Raw genomic sequence first — 20,748 nt, 5'->3', positions numbered from 1 at the left:
GGTTCAGCTGTTGACACGTGAACATGCAGGGGCGGAACTATTGCCGGTGCAGACGGTGCAGTGCACCAGGGCCCAAGAAGCTCATGGGGCCCACTGCCGTCTGTATCGCTATGCCGCCATTTTCACATCAAAAGTTCGGTGAAGTGGGTGAGCGGGACCGCGGCGCACGGGTTGTTAACGCAGAGAGAGATAGGATGCCGCATGGTGGGGTGTAGCGCCACTGCCATTCTTATCAGTGGGGCCCCCAAAAGCAGCACATAGATTGGCCCCACCCCCTGTGCACGCGTCTTCTGATAACTCCTGGTCCTGGCAGTCACACTGGGGAAGTGGTGTCTCAGCAGGTGGGCGGGGCTACACGTCACTCACTGCCAAGCAGCCCAGGCCCGGCAGCATGGAGAGAGCGGAAAGGAGGAGGACAAGGAACTTCTACTGTACATGCTGTGAGTGTAGAGTATCTAGTCCACCCTGCCTGCGTGTGATGTGAGGATGGAAGGGAGGGAGGAGGCACTATATAATATGTGTGTCTGTGACTGTAGTCATGTATGTGTGTGACACTGTGGGGGACATTTACCAAAATGGATTCGTAGAAAAAAGGTGTATTCGTAGGGAGAAATACACCTTTTTTTTACGAATTTGTATTTTCGGGATTTACAATCCCAAAAATACAACAATTCGTAGTCCTAAAGATGGAACATTCGTATTTGTAGTTACAAATACGAATGTCTACACCATCGATAGAATACGACAGAAATCACCATTCAAAAGAATGGTGGTTTCTGATTTACTAAGCAGCCGTACTGACAATACGGCTGCTTAGTGGTGTGAAACACCCACGCAAATACGACAGGAAAATAGAACACCATTTTCCTGTTCTATTTGCGTTTTAGCCTGCACGGATCAGTCAGATCCGTGCAGGCTTCAGTGTAAAAAAAATAGAAAAATAAATAAATAAAAAAAAAAAACGGCGTGGGGTCCCCCCCACAGCCGAAACCAGCACCAGGCTGAAGGAGCCGGGGCCGGTAATTAAAAATCAGGGAGCCCGACAAATAGGGGTTCCCCGATTTTTAACAACCAGCCCCAGGCTCCAGGTCCGGGGCTGGTTCCCAAAATACGGGGGACAAAATGAGTAGGGGTCCCCCGTATTTTAAGAACCAGCCCCAGGCACAACCAGCCGGCAGGGTAATGTCACAGCCGGGGGACACTTATAATATAAGGTCCCGCGGCCAAAACATTCTCCCTACCGACCAGTCAGCCTGGCCAGGGGCCCTGGGGGAGTGGGGACCCCCCCAATAAAGGGGTCCCCCCCCTCCAGGACTTACCTGACCAGGCTGAAGCCTGGTGCTGTCCTCGATGCCCCTGGGCGGTGGGCATCGAGCTGATAAATGTTGTAAAAAATAGATAAACCATTGTTTTTTACTGTGGCACTACAAGTGCCAGCAAGCTGGGACTTGGAGAACCACAAGTCCCAGCCTGCTGGGCATTAAAGGGCCCGCTGGCACTTGTAGTTCTACAGTTAAAAAAATAGTGCACAAAACACACTGACACACTTTTAAAATAAAACTTTATTACACACAAAGCCCACACACACTAATACTTACCTATCTTCTCTCCGTAGGTAGCCCTGATGTCCTGTGTCGGCGTCTTCTGGTCCTGTGTCGTCTTCTTCCTCCATGTCGACGTCGCTGTCGGCGATGGTGTCCCCGTCCGGATCCGAAGAAATCCATTTGGGAAGCTGTGGAAGGAAACCATACTCACCTGTCCCAGCGCGACGTAGTCCAGGTAAGGGTCTTTGCAAAAAAATAAACCGAAAACCCCGAAACCAAACCGGACACGACGGAGACGCACGGTGTGTTTGTTTACATCGTGCGGCTCCGCCTCCCGAATGCCGCTATTGGCCGCTAGGCCGCAAGGCGGCCAATAGCGGCATTCGGGAGGCGGAGCCGCACGATGTAAACAAACACACCGTGCGTCTCCGTCGTGTCCGGTTTGGTTTCGGGGTTTTCGGTTTATTTTTTTGCAAAGACCCTTACCTGGACTACGTCGCGCTGGGACAGGTGAGTATGGTTTCCTTCCACAGCTTCCCAAATGGATTTCTTCGGATCCGGACGGGGACACCATCGCCGACAGCGACGTCGACATGGAGGAAGAAGACGACACAGGACCAGAAGACGCCGACACAGGACATCAGGGCTACCTACGGAGAGAAGATAGGTAAGTATTAGTGTGTGTGGGCTTTGTGTGTAATAAAGTTTTATTTTAAAAGTGTGTCAGTGTGTTTTGTGCACTATTTTTTTAACTGTAGAACTACAAGTGCCAGCGGGCCCTTTAATGCCCAGCAGGCTGGGACTTGTGGTTCTCCAAGTCCCAGCTTGCTGGGGAGGCTTGCTGGCACTTGTAGTGCCACAGTAAAAAACAATGGTTTATCTATTTTTTACAACATTTATCAGCTCGATGCCCACCGCCCAGGGGCATCGAGGACAGCACCAGGCTTCAGCCTGGTCAGGTAAGTCCTGGAGGGGGGGGACCCCTTTATTGGGGGGGTCCCCACTCCCCCAGGGCCCCTGGCCAGGCTGACTGGTCGGTAGGGAGAATGTTTTGGCCGCGGGACCTTATATTATAAGTGTCCCCCGGCTGTGACATTACCCTGCCGGCTGGTTGTGCCTGGGGCTGGTTCTTAAAATACGGGGGACCCCTACTCATTTTGTCCCCCGTATTTTGGGAACCAGCCCCGGACCTGGAGCCTGGGGCTGGTTGTTAAAAATCGGGGAACCCCTATTTGTCGGGCTCCCTGATTTTTAATTACCGGCCCCGGCTCCTTCAGCCTGGTGCTGGTTATGGCTGTGGGGGGGACCCCACGCCGTTTTTTTTTTTTATTTATTTATTTTTCTATTTTTTTTACACCTTGCAGCCTGCACGGATCTGACTTGATCCGTGCAGACTGCTAGAAATAATTCGTATTAGCGGCCGTATATACGGCCGCTAATACGAATCATTACACCATCGGAGGGTTACAAAGCAGTCGTATCTGACTGCTTTGTAAATCCCCCTCCGGAACACGACTTTGCATACGACTTAAACAGTCGTATGCAGTCGTAGGGAAACAACCAATACGAAAAACTAGGTTTTTCATATTGGTAAATTTCCCCCTGTATGTCTGTGTGTACAAGTATCTAACTATGTATGTGTGACTGAATGAGTGTGAATAAGTGTTTGTATATATGAGATGTGTGTGTGCTTTTGTGTAACTGTATTTATTTTATTTATATATATATATATATGTGTGTGTGTGTGACTGTATATCATAGGTGTTTGTGTGTGTGTGTGACACTGTGTATTTAGCGGAGGCAGATGATCTATTGCACCACAGCCGTGGACATTATTAGTACAAATAATTTATTAGCACTAATAATGTCCGCAGCTGTGGGCCCTTTCATTGCCATGGGCCCTAGCTATGCCACCCCACCTTCCCTTAACCAGAGCCACCAGTTTAGTAAAGTAGAGGGGAGGACAACGCCACTTAATCAGGGGGAAGCCGGCCACTTCCCAATTGGAACTCGCACTTTCTCCGGCTAAAGGTCCATACACACGGGTCGATTTTTGCCCAGTGTGTTTGGGCAACGATGATTGGGAAAATCGCTGGGCTGAAAATCACTCGGTGCATACACACTGAGAGATTTTTGCCTGTGTAAGTGATTTCCCTGTGGGTGGATGACTTTTCACAGTAGGATGCTACTACCCCTATCCCCTATCGCTCATCTGCTGGTAATACCAGCAGATGAGTGGCAGCGGCTGGAGGTGATGTGGGAGGTAATACCAGCAGATGAGTGGCAGCGGCTGGAGGTGATGTGGGAGTGTGCATCAGGACTCACTGCTCATCACTGCCCTGTACGTGCTGGGTGGATTTTCAGCTAAAAAGCCGCTCAAACGAGTAAACTGAACTGCTTTCAGCTCAAAGTCGCCCAGTGTGTATGGGGCTTAAGTGTGGCATGGAGGAGACAAGGAGCTGACAATGGATCACACTGATGTCCATTGCTCCCTTCACAGGATGGAGGCTGGCCCTGATGATGGGAGGTCCCGCTGCTGGCCGGCCCTGATGATGGGAGGTCCCGCTGCTGGCCGGCCTTGGTGAAGGGAGTTCCCGCTGCTGCCTGGCCCTGATGATGGAGGTCCCGCTGCTGGCCGGCCCTGATGATGGAGGTCCCGCTGCTGGTCAGCCTTGGTGAAGGGAGTTCCCGCTGTTGCCTGGCCCTGATGATGGAGGTCCCGCTGCTGGCCGGCCTTGGTGAAGGGAAGTCCTGCTGCAGCCTTAGGTACCTACCTATATTATAAAAGTGAATGAGGGGGGGGGGGGGTCGGTACACCATGTTAATACTTGTGCTATGGGTGGGGGAAGAGACACATTGATACCTGCTTTGACCCTCTACTTCATTCTCTCTCTCTCTCTGCCCTCTTCTCTCGCCCACTCTTCTTATCTCTCCCTCCATTCTCTCTTACTCCATGTTCTCCTTATAACTATCACGCTGTCCTTTCTTCGCACTCCTCTCTCCGCGCCCTCCTTTCTCTCTCTCTCTCTGTGCTCTCCTTTCTCTCTCTCTCTCTGCGCTCTCCTTTCTCTCTCTCCTTTCTCTCTCTCTCTCTGCGCTCTCCTTTCTCTCTCTCTCTGCGCTCTCCTTTCTCTCTCTCTCTGCGCTCTCCTTTCTCTCTCTCTCTGCGCTCTCTCTCTCTCTGCGCTCTCTCTCTCTCTGCGCTCTCTCTCTCTCTGCGCTCACCTTTCTCTCTCTCTGCGCTCTCCTTTCTCTCTGCGCTCTCCTTTCTCTCTCTCTGCGCTCTACTTTCTCTCTCTCTCTCTCTCTCTGTGCTGTACCTTCACACTTGTGCTGTGCCATCTGACACATTCCTTACAGACACAGCAGACCCTCTACAGAGGGCATCAGTATTTATTCTTGTATTATGCTAAAATAATCTCCAGTCTAATGGTACATAAATACTGATGCCCTGTGTGCCATGAAAAGCCTATAGTTTGGAATTCGGGATTGGGGCCCATAACATATTGTTGCACCTGGGCCCACCACCACTACTCACTAGTTCCGCCTCTGACTCATGAACACCTCACTGTCCAGTCGCGCCATAACCCTTTGCACATAATCTAACACGTTGTCCCCTCGGAATAACTTTCTGAATGACTGTACGTGTTCCCCACCTGGTTATATTGTTTATACTGTATGCTGTTTACTTGTTACGCCCTTGGCTGCTGCACAGCAAACCGAAAACAAATTCCTAGTATACGCAAGTACTGTATACCTGGCCAATAAAGACGATTGTGAGTAGCTAGAGATATAGATAGATAGATATAAAGACATTGGGGCAGATGTATTAAGCTTTAACAAGAGATAAATCCAAGGGTGATAAGGAGAGATAAACGTCCAGCCAATCACCTGCTAACTGCCATGTTACAGCCTGTGTTTGAAAAAAGTCAGTAAGGAGCTGATTGGCTGGACGTTTATCTCTCCTTATCACACTTGCATTTATCTCTTGTTAAGGCTGAATACATCTGTCCCATTGAAAGATAGATATATTGTATATAGATTTATAGTTTGTATAGAGACATATTAGCTCTGTTGGGTGAGGCGGGTGTGTGATGTGAGTGACTGGTCTGTGGCGGGTCTGTGATGTGAGTGACTGGTCGGTGGCGGGTGTGTGATGTGCGTGACTGGTCTGTGGCGGCTATGTGATGTGAGTGACTGCTCTGTGGCGGGTGTGTGATGTGAGTGACTGGTGGTCTGTGATGTGAGTGACTGGTGGTCTGTGATGTGAGTGACTGCTCTGTGGTAAGTGTGTGATGTGAGTGACTGGTCTGTGGTGGGTCTGTGATGTGAGTGACTGGTCTGTGGTGGGTGTGTGATGTGAGTGACTGGTCTGTGGCGGGTGTGTGATGTGAGTAACTGGTCTGTGGCGGCTATGTGATGTGAGTGACTGGTCTGTGGCGGGTGTGTGATGTGAGTGACTGGTCTGTGGCGGGTGTGTGATGTGAGTGACTGGTCTGTGGCGGCTATGTGATGTGAGTGACTGGTCTGTGGCGGGTATGTGATGTGAGTGACTGGTGGTCTGTGATGTGAGTGACTGCTCTGTGATGTGAGTGACTGCTCTGTGGTGGGTATGTGATGTGAGTGACTGCTCTGTGGTGAGTGTGTGATGTGAGTGACTGGTCTGTGATGTGAGTGACTGGTCTGTGATGTGAGTGACTGGTCTGTGGCGGGTGTGTGATGTGAGTGACTGGTCTGTGGCGGCTATGTGATGTGAGTGACTGGTCTGTGGCGGGTATGTGATGTGAGTGACTGGTGGTCTGTGATGTGAGTGACTGCTCTGTGATGTGAGTGACTGCTCTGTGGTGGGTATGTGATGTGAGTGACTGCTCTGTGGTGAGTGTGTGATGTGAGTGACTGGTCTGTGGTGGGTCTGTGATGTGAGTGACTGGTCTGTGGTGGGTCTGTGATGTGAGTGACTGGTGGTCTGTGGTGGGTCTGTGATGTGAGTGACTGGTCTGTGATGTGAGTGACTGCTCTGTGGTGGGTATGTGATGTGAGTGACTGGTGGTCTGTGATGTGAGTGACTGGTCTGTGATGTGAGTGACTGCTCTGTGATGTGAGTGACTGCTCTGTGGTGGGTATGTGATGTGAGTGACTGCTCTGTGGTGAGTGTGTGATGTGAGTGACTGCTCTGTGGTGGGTATGTGATGTGAGTGACTGGTGGTCTGTGATGTGAGTGACTGCTCTGTGGTGAGTGTGTGATGTGAGTGACTGGTCTGTGGTGGGTCTGTGATGTGAGTGACTGGTCTGTGGTGGGTGTGTGATGTGAGTGACTGGGCTGTGGCGGGTGTGTGATGTGAGTGACTGGTCTGTGGCGGGTGTGTGATGTGAGTAACTGGTCTGTGGCGGCTATGTGATGTGAGTGACTGGTCTGTGGCGGGTGTGTGATGTGAGTGACTGGTCTGTGGCGGGTGTGTGATGTGAGTGACTGGTCTGTGGCGGCTATGTGATGTGAGTGACTGGTCTGTGGCGGCTATGTGATGTGAGTGACTGGTGGTCTGTGATGTGAGTGACTGCTCTGATGTGAGTGACTGCTCTGTGGTGGGTATGTGATGTGAGTGACTGCTCTGTGGTGAGTGTGTGATGTGAGTGACTGGTCTGTGATGTGAGTGACTGGTCTGTGGCGGGTGTGTGATGTGAGTGACTGGTCTGTGGCGGCTATGTGATGTGAGTGACTGGTCTGTGGCGGGTATGTGATGTGAGTGACTGGTGGTCTGTGATGTGAGTGACTGCTCTGTGATGTGAGTGACTGCTCTGTGGTGGGTATGTGATGTGAGTGACTGCTCTGTGGTGAGTGTGTGATGTGAGTGACTGGTCTGTGGTGGGTCTGTGATGTGAGTGACTGGTCTGTGGTGGGTCTGTGATGTGAGTGACTGGTGGTCTGTGGTGGGTCTGTGATGTGAGTGACTGGTCTGTGATGTGAGTGACTGCTCTGTGGTGGGTATGTGATGTGAGTGACTGGTGGTCTGTGATGTGAGTGACTGGTCTGTGATGTGAGTGACTGCTCTGTGATGTGAGTGACTGCTCTGTGGTGGGTATGTGATGTGAGTGACTGCTCTGTGGTGAGTGTGTGATGTGAGTGACTGCTCTGTGGTGGGTATGTGATGTGAGTGACTGGTGGTCTGTGATGTGAGTGACTGCTCTGTGGTGAGTGTGTGATGTGAGTGACTGGTCTGTGGTGGGTCTGTGATGTGAGTGACTGGTCTGTGGTGGGTGTGTGATGTGAGTGACTGGGCTGTGGCGGGTGTGTGATGTGAGTGACTGGTCTGTGGCGGCTATGTGATGTGAGTGACTGCTCTGTGGCGGGTGTGTGATGTGAGTGACTGGTGGTCTGTGATGTGAGTGACTGCTCTGTGGTGAGTGTGTGATGTGAGTGACTGGTCTGTGGTGGGTCTGATGTGAGTGACTGGTCTGTGGTGGGTGTGTGATGTGAGTGACTGGTCTGTGGCGGGTGTGTGATGTGAGTGACTGGTCTGTGGCGGCTATGTGATGTGAGTGACTGGTCTGTGGCGGGTGTGTGATGTGAGTGACTGGTCTGTGGCGGGTGTGTGATGTGAGTGACTGGTCTGTGGCGGGTGTGTGATGTGAGTGACTGGTCTGTGGCGGCTATGTGATGTGAGTGACTGGTCTGTGGCGGGTATGTGATGTGAGTGACTGGTGGTCTGTGATGTGAGTGACTGCTCTGGGGTAAGTGTGTGATGTGAGTGACTGGTCTGTGATGTGAGTGACTGGTGGGTGTGTGATGTGAGTGACTGCTCTGATGTGAGTGACTGGTCTGTGGCGGGTGTGTGATGTGAGTGACTGGTCTGTGGCGGCTATGTGATGTGAGTGACTGGTCTGTGGCGGGTATGTGATGTGAGTGACTGGTCTGTGGCGGGTATGTGATGTGAGTGACTGGTGGTCTGTGATGTGAGTGACTGCTCTGTGGTGGGTATGTGATGTGAGTGACTGCTCTGTGGTGAGTGCTTGATGTGAGTGACTGGTCTGTGATGTGAGTGACTGGTCTGTGGCGGGTGTGTGATGTGAGTGACTGGTCTGTGGCGGCTATGTGATGTGAGTGACTGGTCTGTGGCGGCTATGTGATGTGAGTGACTGGTGGTCTGTGATGTGAGTGACTGCTCTGTGATGTGAGTGACTGCTCTGTGGTGGGTATGTGATGTGAGTGACTGCTCTGTGGTGAGTGTGTGATGTGAGTGACTGGTCTGTGGTGGGTCTGTGATGTGAGTGACTGGTCTGTGGCGGGTGTGTGATGTGAGTGACTGGTGGTCTGTGGTGGGTCTGTGATGTGAGTGACTGGTCTGTGATGTGAGTGACTGCTCTGTGGTGGGTATGTGATGTGAGTGACTGGTGGTCTGTGATGTGAGTGACTGGTGGTCTGTGATGTGAGTGACTGCTCTGTGGTGAGTGTGTGATGTGAGTGACTGCTCTGTGGTGGGTATGTGATGTGAGTGACTGGTGGTCTGTGATGTGAGTGACTTCTCTGTGGTGGGTATGTGATGTGAGTGACTGGTGGTCTGTGATGTGAGTGACTGCTCTGTGACGGGTGTGTGATGTGAGTGACTGGTCTGTGGTGAGTGTGTGATGTGAGTGACTGGTCTGTGGTGGGTCTGTGATGTGAGTGACTGGTCTGTGGTGGGTGTGTGATGTGAGTGACTGGGCTGTGGCGGGTGTGTGATGTGAGTGACTGGTCTGTGGCGGCTATGTGATGTGAGTGACTGCTCTGTGGCGGTTGTGTGATGTGAGTGACTGGTGGTCTGTGATGTGAGTGACTGCTCTGTGGTAAGTGTGTGATGTGAGTGACTGGTCTGTGGCGGGTCTGTGATGTGAGTGACTGGTCTGTGGCGGGTGTGTGATGTGAGTGACTGGTCTGTGGCGGGCGTGTGATGTGAGTGACTGGTCTGTGGCGGGCGTGTGATGTGAGTGACTGGTCTGTGGCGGGTGTGTGATGTGAGTGACTGGTCTGTGGCGGGTGTGTGATGTGAGTGACTGGTCTGTGGCGGGTGTGTGATGTGAGTGACTGGTCTGTGGCGGCTATGTGATGTGAGTGACTGGTGGTCTGTGATGTGAGTGACTGCTCTGTGGTAAGTGTGTGATGTGAGTGACTGGTCTGTGATGTGAGTGACGGGAGACACCGCGTCCGTGACGACTCCCCCACAACCAGCTCATCAGCGTCACTCTCTCCGTCGTCTCCGAAGCTACAAGCGCAGCCGCATACATATAGTACACACAGGGGGCGCGTGAGCCGGCTTGACCAATGGGTGCGTTAGCTTTAATGGAACGGACCAATGGGCAGACGAAGCGCTGTGACGGGGTGACGCCCACACCCTCCTCTCCCTTAGCCTGTGAGGCCGTACGCAATGGGAGTAGCGCTGAGCGGAAGACAATGGGACCCGGACACAACGTGACGTAACTGCTGCTGTGAATGAGCGCATGCGGCTGTCAGTCACAGGCCATTTAAATGTCTACGCAGTGTCATTACCGGAGCTGTGTGCGGTGTACGTGTGACCTGGGCGGCCCAGCAGAGGCCTCATCATGATCAAAGAAGAGGACGAGGATGGCAGCGGGCAGCCGGGAGAGGAGCAGCTGCGGTGCCGGTATGAGGAGCTCTGCAGCAGCCTCAATATGGACGAGAGGGCCCGTGTGGAGGCCTGGGAGAGCTACGCTAGGATCAGCCAGAATTACACCCTGGAGGTGAGGGGTTAATGTGACTGGCACCGGGGACAAGGCACCATCGATGGTGTTCATATCGCCACTGGGGGTGTGACGAGTGTCAGGACCTGCATGGCAGACTGTCAGCATCTCTGTGCTCCCGGCACTGACTGTCCTGCCCCTATGTCACTGTGTATGCGGCCATAGGTGCCCCTATGTCACTGTGTCTGCGGCCATAGGTGCCCCTATATCACTGTGTATGCGGCCATAGGTGCCCCTATATCACTGTGTATGCGGCCATAGGCGCCCCTGCTATCCCAGTGCTGAAGCCTGTAGTACCCGCACCTATATCACTGTGTCTGCGGCCATAGGCGCCTCTGCTATCCCAGTGCTGAAGCCTGTAGTACCCGCACCTATATCACTGTGTCTGCGGCCATAGGCGCCCCTGCTATCCCAGTGCTGAAGCCTGTAGTACCCGCACCTATATCACTGTGTCTGCGGCCATAGGCGCCCCTGCTATCCCAGTGCTGAAGCCTGTAGTACCCGCACCTATATCACTGTGTATGCGGCCATAGGCGCCCCTGCTATCCCATTGCTGAAGCCTGTAGTACCCGCACCTATGTCACTGTGTATGCGGCCATAGGCGCCCCTGCTATCCCAGTGCTGAAACTTGTACTCGCACCTATGTCACTGTGTATGCGGCCATAGGCACCCCTGCTATCCCATTGCTGAAGCCTGTACTACCTGCACCTATATCACTGTGTATGCGGCCATAGGCGCCCCTGCTATCCCAGTGCTGAAGCCTGTAGTACCCGCACCTATATCACTGTGTATGCGCCATATGTGCCCCTGCTATCCCAGTGCTAAAGCCTGTAGTACCCGCACCTATATCACTGTGTATGCGGCCATAGGCGCCCCTGCTATCCCATTGCTGAAGCCTGTAGTACCCGCACCTATATCACTGTGTATGCGCCATATGTGCCCCTGCTATCCCAGTGCTAAAGCCTATAGTACCCGCACCTATGTCACTGTGTATGCGGCCATAGGCGCCCCTGCTATCCCAGTGCTGAAGCCTGTAGTACCCGCACCTATATCACTGTGTATGTGGCCATAGGTGCCCCTGCTATCCCATTGCTGAAGCCTGTAGTACCTGCACCTATATCACTGTGTATGCAGCCATAGGCACCCCTGCTATCCCATTGCTGAAGCCTGTAGTACCCGCACGTATATCACTGTGTATGCGGCCATAGGCGCCCCTGCTATCCCAGTGCTGAAGCCTGTAGTACCCATACCTATATCACTGTGTATGCGCCATAGGTGCCTCTGCTATCCCAGTGCTGAAGCCTGTAGTACCCGCACCTATATCACTGTGTATGCGCCATAGGCGCCCCTGCTATCCCAGTGTTGAAGCCTGTAGTACCTGCACCTATATCACTGTGTATGCGGCCATAGGCGCCCCTGCTATCCCAGTGCTGAAGCCTGTAGTACCCACACGTATATCACTGTGTATGCGGCCATAGGTGCCCCTGCTGTCCCAGTGCTGAAGCCTGTAGTACCCGCACCTATATCACTGTGTATGCGGCCATAGGTGCCCCTGCTGTCCCAGTGCTGAAGCCTGTAGTACCCGCACCTATATCACTGTGAATGCGCCATAGGTGCCCCTGCTATCCCAGTGCTGAAGCCTGTAGTACCCGCACCTATATCACTGTGTCTGCGGCCATAGGTGCCCCTGCTATCCCAGTGCTGAAGCCTGTAGTACCCGCACCTATATCACTGTGTATGCGGCCATAGGCGCCCCTGCTGTCCCAGTGCTGAAGCCTGTAGTACCCGCACCTATATCACTGTGTATGCGGCCATAGGCGCCCCTGCTATCCCAGTGCTGAAGCCTGTAGTACCCGCACCTATATCACTGTGTATGCGGCCATAGGCGCCCCTGCTTTCCCATTGCTGAAGCCTGTAGTACCCGCACCTATATCACTGTGTATGCGGCCATAGGCGCCCCTGCTTTCCCATTGCTGAAGCCTGTAGTACCTGCACCTATATAACTGTGTATGCGGCCATAGGCGCCCCTGCTATCCCATTGCTGAAGCCTGTAGTACCTGCACCTATATCACTGTGTATGCGGCCATAGGCGCCCCTGCTATCCCATTGCTGAAGCCTGTAGTACCCGCACCTATATCACTGTGTATGCGGCCATAGGCGCCCCTGCTTTCCCATTGCTGAAGCCTGTAGTACCTGCACCTATATAACTGTGTATGCGGCCATTGGCGCCCCTGCTATCCCAGTGCTGAAGCCTGTAGTACCCGCACCTATATCACTGTGTATGCGGCCATAGGTGCCCCTGCTTTCCCATTGCTGAAGCCTGTAGTACCTGCACCTATATAACTGTGTATGCGGCCATAGGCGCCCCTGCTATCCCAGTGCTGAAGCCTGTAGTACCCGCACGTATATCACTGTGTATGCGGCCATAGGCGCCCCTGCTATCCCAGTGCCGAAGCCTGTAGTACCTGCACCTATATCACTGTGTATGCGGCCATAGGTGCCCTGCTATCCCAGTGCTGAAGCCTGTAGTACCTGCACCTATATCACTGTGTATGCGGCCATAGGTGCCCTGCTATCCCAGTGCTGAAGCCTGTAGTACCTGCACCTACATCACTGTGTATACGGCCATAGGCGCCCCTGCTATCCCAGTGCTGAAGCCTGTAGTACCTGCACCTATATCACTGTGTCTGCGGCCATAGGCACCCCTGCTATCCCAGTGCTGAAGCCTGTAGTACCTGCACCTATATCACTGTGTATGCGGCCATAGGCGCCCCTGCTATCCCAGTGCTGAAGCCTGTAGTACCTGCACCTATATCACTGTGTATGCGCCATAGGCGCCCCTGCTATCCCAGTGCTGAAGCCTGTAGTACCCGCACCTATATCACTGTGTATGCGGCCATAGGCGCCCCTGCTATCCCATTGCTGAAGCGTATGTGTAGTTATTAAGGTGCTGCACATGCAGCTGAATGATGTATCCAGTGTTGCTGCAATTGTTAGCAGACGTGTGCCCCAGCTAAATATTGTGCCAACAGTCCAGGAAATGTGCAGCGTGGTTCATTGTAAACAAGACCCGTTACTGATGCTGTTACCAAGGTGCAGATTGTTGTGTTAATCCTCAAAGACCTGCAGCTCACAGCTGTTGGCTTCTTGGTGCGGATGTTACATTGTACTTAATGTGCTTTGTTTGGCTTGGAACAAGATGCGGTCTCCATGGACAGGTGCTTAGGCCATGTCCCTTATAATTACAGTGACATCTGTGGTCATATTAGCAACTTGGTCTTTTTTTGTTGTGTTCCTACAATACCCTGCTGGCTGTGAGATTGTTACCCTGTATGGCCTCGTTTTCTAATATGTAATTTGTTAAAAAAAACAATTAGCAGCAAACAATCAGCATCTGGCTTTCCCTACGCACCTCACTGCAAGTCTGTAGGGGACAGGGGATATTGGTTTATTACAGTTCAGATTTTGTTCATAAATCATCAGTATTCAGTGTTGTAAGTGATCAGAATGATCTTGTTCATAGTAAATAAAACACAAATCAAAATATGACAGAATACAATTGGCTTTCCTGATATCTGGAGGGAAAATGGTCAGATTTTCTGATTTAATTCCAGCATATGCCTCTATCGGCATTCAGTATTGGACACACAGGGGTGCTGACTGCTCACTGTCACATTCAACTGACCCCCTGCACACGCCGTCTCCACGTCGCTGGGGAAACAGTGCGGCTGCCAAAACAGCGAGGCTCGCGGCTAAATGCAGCGGGCTCCATGCATTAGCCGTGAGCCTCGCTGTTTTGGGGGAATCCTTGCCATCATCTGACAGCGATGTATCCCCCGGAACATGGAATAGGGCGACAGCCTGCGCGGAGGTTAAACGGCGAAGGTCTCTTGATTTTGGCGATCCCCGCCGTTTAACCCCCTCGCCGACCACATTGAGGGCCAGATTCACTAAGCTTCGTAAGTGATAAAATGAAGAGTGATTGGTTGTTTATCACTCTCCGTTTTATCACTTTTGAAGCTTAGTGAATCTGGCACTTTATACTGTCCATACTCAAGGGATATTTTGTTTCCATTTTTTCATACTGTGTCTAGTTGGCATCTGGGTAAATTCTAATATATTCTTACATTTACATTGTTTAAAAAAAAAAAAAAAAAAGCTGCAACATTTGCTCATTGTCATGAAATCATATGATAGATTCACAAAGTGGACACCAGTTAGGATTGTATACCCTGCAACATGACCCATTCCGTTAGGTACAAAAGGATCTGCTCCTGGACTTCCCTCTTACTGTATGATTTCCGTCACCTGTGTTGAACCAGTTGATTGATGAGAAGGGTGTTCCAGCACAGGTGATGGCAATCGTACAGTCATACCGCTTTCATACGGCAAAGGCCGGGTCGCTCTCGGGATTAGGACACGGGTTTATCCCAGGAGCGACCCGGCATTTGCGGTCTGAAAGCTGTGCGTCTGACCCAGCTTATTGCACACAGGGGTGGGGCTGTGTGGCAGCGTGACATTGGGGGGTGGGGGAGGAGGCAGCGCTTGGAGCTGACAGTGCTGCCTCCTCCATACTGTGGACCCGAGTTACCCGTTCACACTCCACCTGAACCAGGTCAGAGCCGTGTTCAGCCCAGTTCATGACCAGGGTTGAACTCCTGGGTTGCTCAACCAGGGGTAGCTCTTTCAGACCTCACCCTGGTTTGTTATGTAAGGCCCGGCAATACCCCCGGGTTGAGAGTCTAATCTGAAAGGGGTATTTTTACCGGATCTAACCCGGTATTTGGAACACTGTTCCAAGCTGGGTTGGGTTCAGGATTTTGGTCCGCTTACACTGCGGTGCCGACCCACAGTGCAAACTGAGGCATTGCTAGGCCCAGACCACTGTGCTGGTGGCAAGCCCAGCACCAAGGTAAGCTGCTGGGCTGCCCCCAGCCTCTGTGCACCCCCCAATCCCCGTCCGCGAGGTGACTGGATGCACCCCCCTCCCAGCCTCCACTGCACAGTACAGCAGACAGAAGCAGAGGCTGTGTGCACCCCCCTCCCAGCCTCCACTGCACAGTACAGCAGACAGAAGCAGAGGCTGTGTGAACCCCCCTCCCAGTCTCCACTGAACAGTACAGCAGACAGAAGCGGAGGCACCCCCCTCCCAGCCTCCACTGAACAGTACAGCAGACAGAAGCAGAGGCTGTGTGCACCCCCCTCCCAGCCTCCACTGCACAGTACAGCAGACAGAAGCGGAGGCACCCCCCTCCCAGCCTCCACTGAACAGTACAGCAGACAGAAGCGGAGGCTGTGTGCACCCCCCTCCCTGCCTCCACTGCACAGTACAGCAGACAGAAGCGGAGGCACCCCCCTCCCTGCCTCCACTGCACAGTACAGCAGACAAAAGCAGAGGCTGTGTGCACCCCCTCCCAGCCTCCACTGCACAGTACAGCAGACAGAAGCGGAGGCGCCCCCCTCCCTGCCTCCACTGCACAGTACAGCAGACAGAAGCGGAGGTTGTGTTCACCCCCCTCCCAGCCTCCATGTACAACGCAGGAACGCTGCAGCCCAGAGGTTGGGCTTCCCCATTGCTGTAAACGGGAGCCGGGTCCGATGACCCAGCATACCCATTTATACTGCCCACTACCCAGGTCCTGCCAGTGTTCCACACTAGTCAGGACCTGTGTAGAAGTTCCGTGTTAAGGGACACTGGTTAACCCCTTTTACACTGCCATTGACCCGGGTCCAGGAGGGAAAAACCCGGGTTTCTGCGGCGTTCTAAGAGGGAAGTCCAGGAGCGGAGCTTTTTGTACCTGGGTCATGTTGGAGGGTATGGCACATGGTGTATGACAAATGTGACCGTAATACTGGAAAGCAATAGATGTGATTTAGTATTGCCCCCTGATTTCTATTGCTTTCCGATGGTATTTTCACGTTGTATGTTAGTTATTTAGTAGAAAAAGCATTAGGGGCCTATTTATCAGGTTATTTAAAAGATGTAATACTAAAAAAACGAAGAAACCTTCGTTTAATCCTACAAAAATAAATATAAGTATAAACATCCAGGTAGTGAAGCGTTTTGAATGCGCTGTTGGTAAATGAGTCTTATTTATTCCTGGTGTTTCCTCAGTATAGTCTTCCATGTGTATTCCCTGGGGTAAACCAGATATTACTTTAGTAAAATAGGGCAAAAATATCAGCGATTCCCAAACTTTCCAGGTCCACTGCGCCCTCAAGCCATCAGCAGTTTTATAATGCACCCCAGAGTTATGGGCCCTTTCTGCCAGCGGACGGTTAGCACATGTGGGTCATCCAGCTGTAAATCCTTCCTCATTTCTCTAGTGAATGAAGCAGTCGCGCATGAGAAATTGGGCTAGAAAATCATAGAAAAAGTATTTTGATATTTAGGCTAAATAGTTGGACTTTCTTTACTTGACCAGAATGACAGACACTATTTTATTCTCCCACCCCGCCCTAGTGCAGTGGTTCCCAACCCTGGTCCTCAAGTACCCCCAACGGTGCACGTTTTCCAGGTCACCCGGCAGGTGCGCTCATTATTCAGGCACATTTGAAAATATCACAGGTGGAGCTAATTATGTCACCTGTGATTCTGTGTGGAGACCTGGAAAACATGCACTGTTGGGAACCACTGCACTAGTGGATGGTAGGGCATGAAATAACGCCTGTTGGCACATGTCGGCTCAAAAAACAGTGAAAAACCCCATGTCGACCTTTTGACTGTCGACCTAGACAATGTCGAACTAATGACCTGTCGATCTGAGGACCTTTTCCCATGTCGACCTATTCCCATGTCAACGTTTTCCCATGTCGACCTAATGACTGTCGACCATAATGCTGTCGACCAAATGATCGCATCCCGGCTATGTCAGGTGTAGCGTCTGGGTGAGAAGCTCATATTTGGGTTTTTGTTGATCTCCCCTCATCCTGTCTATAGAATATCTATAATTTCTATGTTTATTTTAGATTTTTTAGCTAATAGTTTGCGATTAAGTCATACGATGATTTGTATCTTGGATTTTCTCTTTTTGGATTTTGAAGCTGGTTGCTTGCTCCTGCGCCCAGCTGATTCCCTCTGCGGCTACCCCGGCAGAGGTTCCCTATCATCAGCGACCATCTCTGGTCACTGATGAAAAGGAGAAACTGAGCAATATATCGCCCCCGTGTGGACACCCCTTTATACAGCAACTATGCCTATCTGCTACAGGTGGAGGGCCTCTCGTTCATGACTGGTAATCAAACCCCCCCCTCCCGGCTGAATGAGCGGCGCTATATCTGTATGTAAACACTTTCCAGTTCCAAATTCTTCTATCACAATATATAAGCTGTGTCCTCCTACAGCCGTTGTCTCTGCACCATATGAGTGACAGGAGTATCCTTTGCTTCTTATACCCGTCCCAGATGCCATGTACTTGTGACACCAGGCTGCGGCCTGGGCCTAGAGGCATGACTGAACTACAGAGAATAACAGGTGTCAAAATCCTCGCCCTCCAGCTGTTGTGGAACTACACATCCCAGCATGCCCTGCCACTGTTTTAGCAATCCATTATATAAATTCTGTGGCAGGGCATGCTGGATTGTGTAGTCCCACAACAGCTGGAGGGCCATGAGTGTGACACCACTAGTGTGCAAGGACACATCTGTACAAACATGTAGGCCTCTACGCCCGATACTTCACACACCCTGTAGGCTCACAGAGGGAGGTTGTTGTGTAACACTGTCTCGCTATGTAAGTTGCATACAGTTACCAATGGGATTTGTAGCATTAATCAGGGAAGAGTGACATCATCTTTTGTTCTTCTTCTAGGGAAATGCCCTTCATTGGTTGGCGTGTGCGTTATATGTAGCCTGCAGGCAAACCGTGCCAACTGTGGGCAGAGGGACAGTAGAAGGAAATTATGTTTCGCTGACCAGGATTCTGACCTCTTCGGAACTAAGGTACAATAAAACCACTGTGAGGTGAATGTTTTCCTGCAGTTCTGCATAGAGCAAACCAACGACCTTTTCACGCAGTACATGGTATATAAAGGTTTACGTGTATGGATAGCGATTGATGGGGAAAATCGCTGGGCTGAAAAATACTCACTGCATACACACTGAGCAATTTTTGCCCATTTTTTGTGATTTTCCCCGGGGTGGACAACTTTTCAGGAATACCAGCAGATGAGTGGCCGGACCAGCGATGATGCGGAAGTGTGCATCAGTGCTCACCACAATGGGTGGCATCGAGCTGCAAGCAGCTCCGGCGAGTAAACAGCTGCTTTCAGCTCAGTCGCCCGGTGTGTATGGGCCTTTACAGTACCTAGTTTAGCTTTGGATGTGTGATTGAGTATTCTATTTCTCTACCATACTTCACAAAGATACAGTATATGCTACAGCTTCCAGCAGGTTGCAAACTGAAATACATAACGTCTTTGAGTAATGGCTGATAAAGGCAGCATTGCTAGCTGAACAATTGCTCTCCATGGTGACCCTTCTTTCCAACCCAGCTAGCAGTAGACTTTTTTTTTTTTGTGTAGTCGGTGCTTACAATTGTTAGTATCCTCTGAAAGCGCATATCGCATAGGCCTGGGTGTTGGCGGACAGCTGAAGTTTGCTCCGGCCACAGAATGTACCCAATACTACTTCAGTCTTCATAACAGAAGGCAGGTTCTAGGGAACGATCTCCACTTACCCCAACTTACCCTACGTACCCCAACATGGGCACGCAGGAGTCTGTTTAATGTGAGCTTATATCTGCGGAAAAAGAGAACTGTCCTAGGGCGAGATGTGGGACGCCCAACTCGTGGTCTCCATGGCTAGATCTGTTCATACTGGATTCCTTAAGGGGAAAACATAGGAGGTTGCAGCTCCAATTGGGTGGCAAGCTCTAGTAGGGTGTATATTGATCTTCTAGAGCCTAGGTTCTCAAACTCTGTCCTCAGGACCCCACACAGTGCATTTTTTGCAGGTCTCCTCACTGAGGGGTAGATTTATGACCTGTCGATCAGGGGAATATGCGCTATCCCAGTGCGTTGTGGCAGGGGATAGCGCTTCCCCTGATCTATGACACCCGCGGGTGTCTATTGTGAGGCCGTGCGTTGCAGGAGGCATAGCGCAGCTACGATATTTTGTACTGCGCGCCTGCCTAATTTATGAACGGTCAGCATCGCTGACCGTTCTGCCGCCTGCAGTTATCGACTTTGACAGCTGCAGGCGGTGATGCCCAATGCCCACAGGAGGGAAAGCGCTGTCCCTGCTGCTGGCTCTGAACTGCGCTGGGGATCTCGTGTGAGTGCGCATGCGCAGTCAGCCGGCCGGGGGGAAGGAGACAGCGCATCAGTTTTAACTGATGTGCTGTCTCCAGGAGGGACATTGCCGGAGGGAGGAGGTAGCACTCCCCCGCTTCGGCCGGCAAGATGTTGGTACATCTTGTCGGTGTCCCCTCCTGCTTCACCTCGCTAATGAGGCGGAGCAGGAACTGTTATACGCGCCGCTATAATAAATCTACCCCAGAATCATATGTGAAATAATTAGCTCCATCAGTGGATCTTTTCAAATGTGCCAGTAAGTAATGAGTGCACCTGTGCACCTGCCGGATGACCAGGAAAACATGAACTGTGTGGGGTCCTGAGGACCGAGTTTGCGAACCTCTGTTTTAGAGCATGGTGGACACATTCATTATGGTATTTTGTATAGGCCAATAATACACCTACAGTATATGATATGGTTGCTGAGTTTGATTTTATTTGCACTCTTGTGTGTTAAAAGTAATGTAGCAATGCAATCTCATCACAGCAACTGAGTAATACTGTACTGGCTTGGAGCCAGTGTGTGTGTGTGTGTGTGTGTGTGTGTGTGTATATGTATGTATATGTGTGTGTGTTTTATTTTAGCTAGCTAACTATACATAACATTTATTTGATGTTTATTTTTTTTCAATTAAAAAAAAAAAGCTTGATTGAGTTCTTTAATAAAATGAAGAAGTGGGAGGACATGGCAAATCTGCCTGCAGAGTTCCGTGAGAGGACCAAGAAGCTGGAGCGGAATTTCACGGTAACTGCGGTACTCTTCAAAAAGTACGATCCCATCTTCCAAAAGATCTTCAAAAGCCCCCAGGAAGAACAGCCGCGGCAGCACAGGGGCCGGAAACAAAGGTGAGCTCTCATTGGGGAATATAGGCCGAACTCTGCGTAATTGTGAAAAAGGTCTTCAGAGTTTGGGGGTTATTCAATCCCAGCTGCTGCTGCAGAAATAGCGTCCGTCGCCTGTTCAGTGCTGCAGTTTCCATAAAGCATTGAAGGCAGATTACGACAAAACAGATCCAGCCAACACGTCGGGATCTGTTTTGTCCAAAATGGCTGTGGAGTGTCGAATTCACGGCCGTTTTTCAACAATCATGGTAATTTTTTCCGCCACGTCCGATTTCCGACAGCTGGCTGTCGAGTTAGGCAAACTGAAGGAAATCAGCCCAGGATTCCGACTGTCG

At 51.3% G+C, this 20,748-nt stretch overlaps 1 protein-coding gene across 2 annotated transcripts in view; it reads left to right on the top strand.

Annotated features, from left to right (window-relative positions):
* Nucleotides 1–9,915: 9,915 nt before the first annotated feature.
* RBL2 (RB transcriptional corepressor like 2) overlaps nucleotides 9,916–20,748 on the top strand; it is a 62,279-nt gene continuing 51,446 nt past the window's right edge. Inside the window, exons 1-3 of one of the 2 annotated variants that reach the window (XM_083164581.1) lie at nucleotides 9,916–10,277; nucleotides 18,088–18,218; nucleotides 20,216–20,416. In XM_083164581.1, coding sequence (XP_083020707.1) covers nucleotides 10,119–10,277; nucleotides 18,088–18,218; nucleotides 20,216–20,416 — 491 coding nt within the window. In that variant the 5' untranslated portion in view covers nucleotides 9,916–10,118. The remainder of the gene's footprint in view (nucleotides 10,278–18,087; nucleotides 18,219–20,215; nucleotides 20,417–20,748) is intronic. The other variant, XM_083164582.1, reaches the window with a different exon arrangement.

This window comes from Crinia signifera, chromosome 11, assembly GCF_055691185.1.
Source record: "Crinia signifera chromosome 11, ASM5569118v1, whole genome shotgun sequence".
Lineage (NCBI taxonomy): Eukaryota > Metazoa > Chordata > Amphibia > Anura > Myobatrachidae > Crinia > Crinia signifera.
Note: the sequence above shows the minus strand (reverse complement) of the source record. Positions and strands in the feature narration are given on the sequence as shown.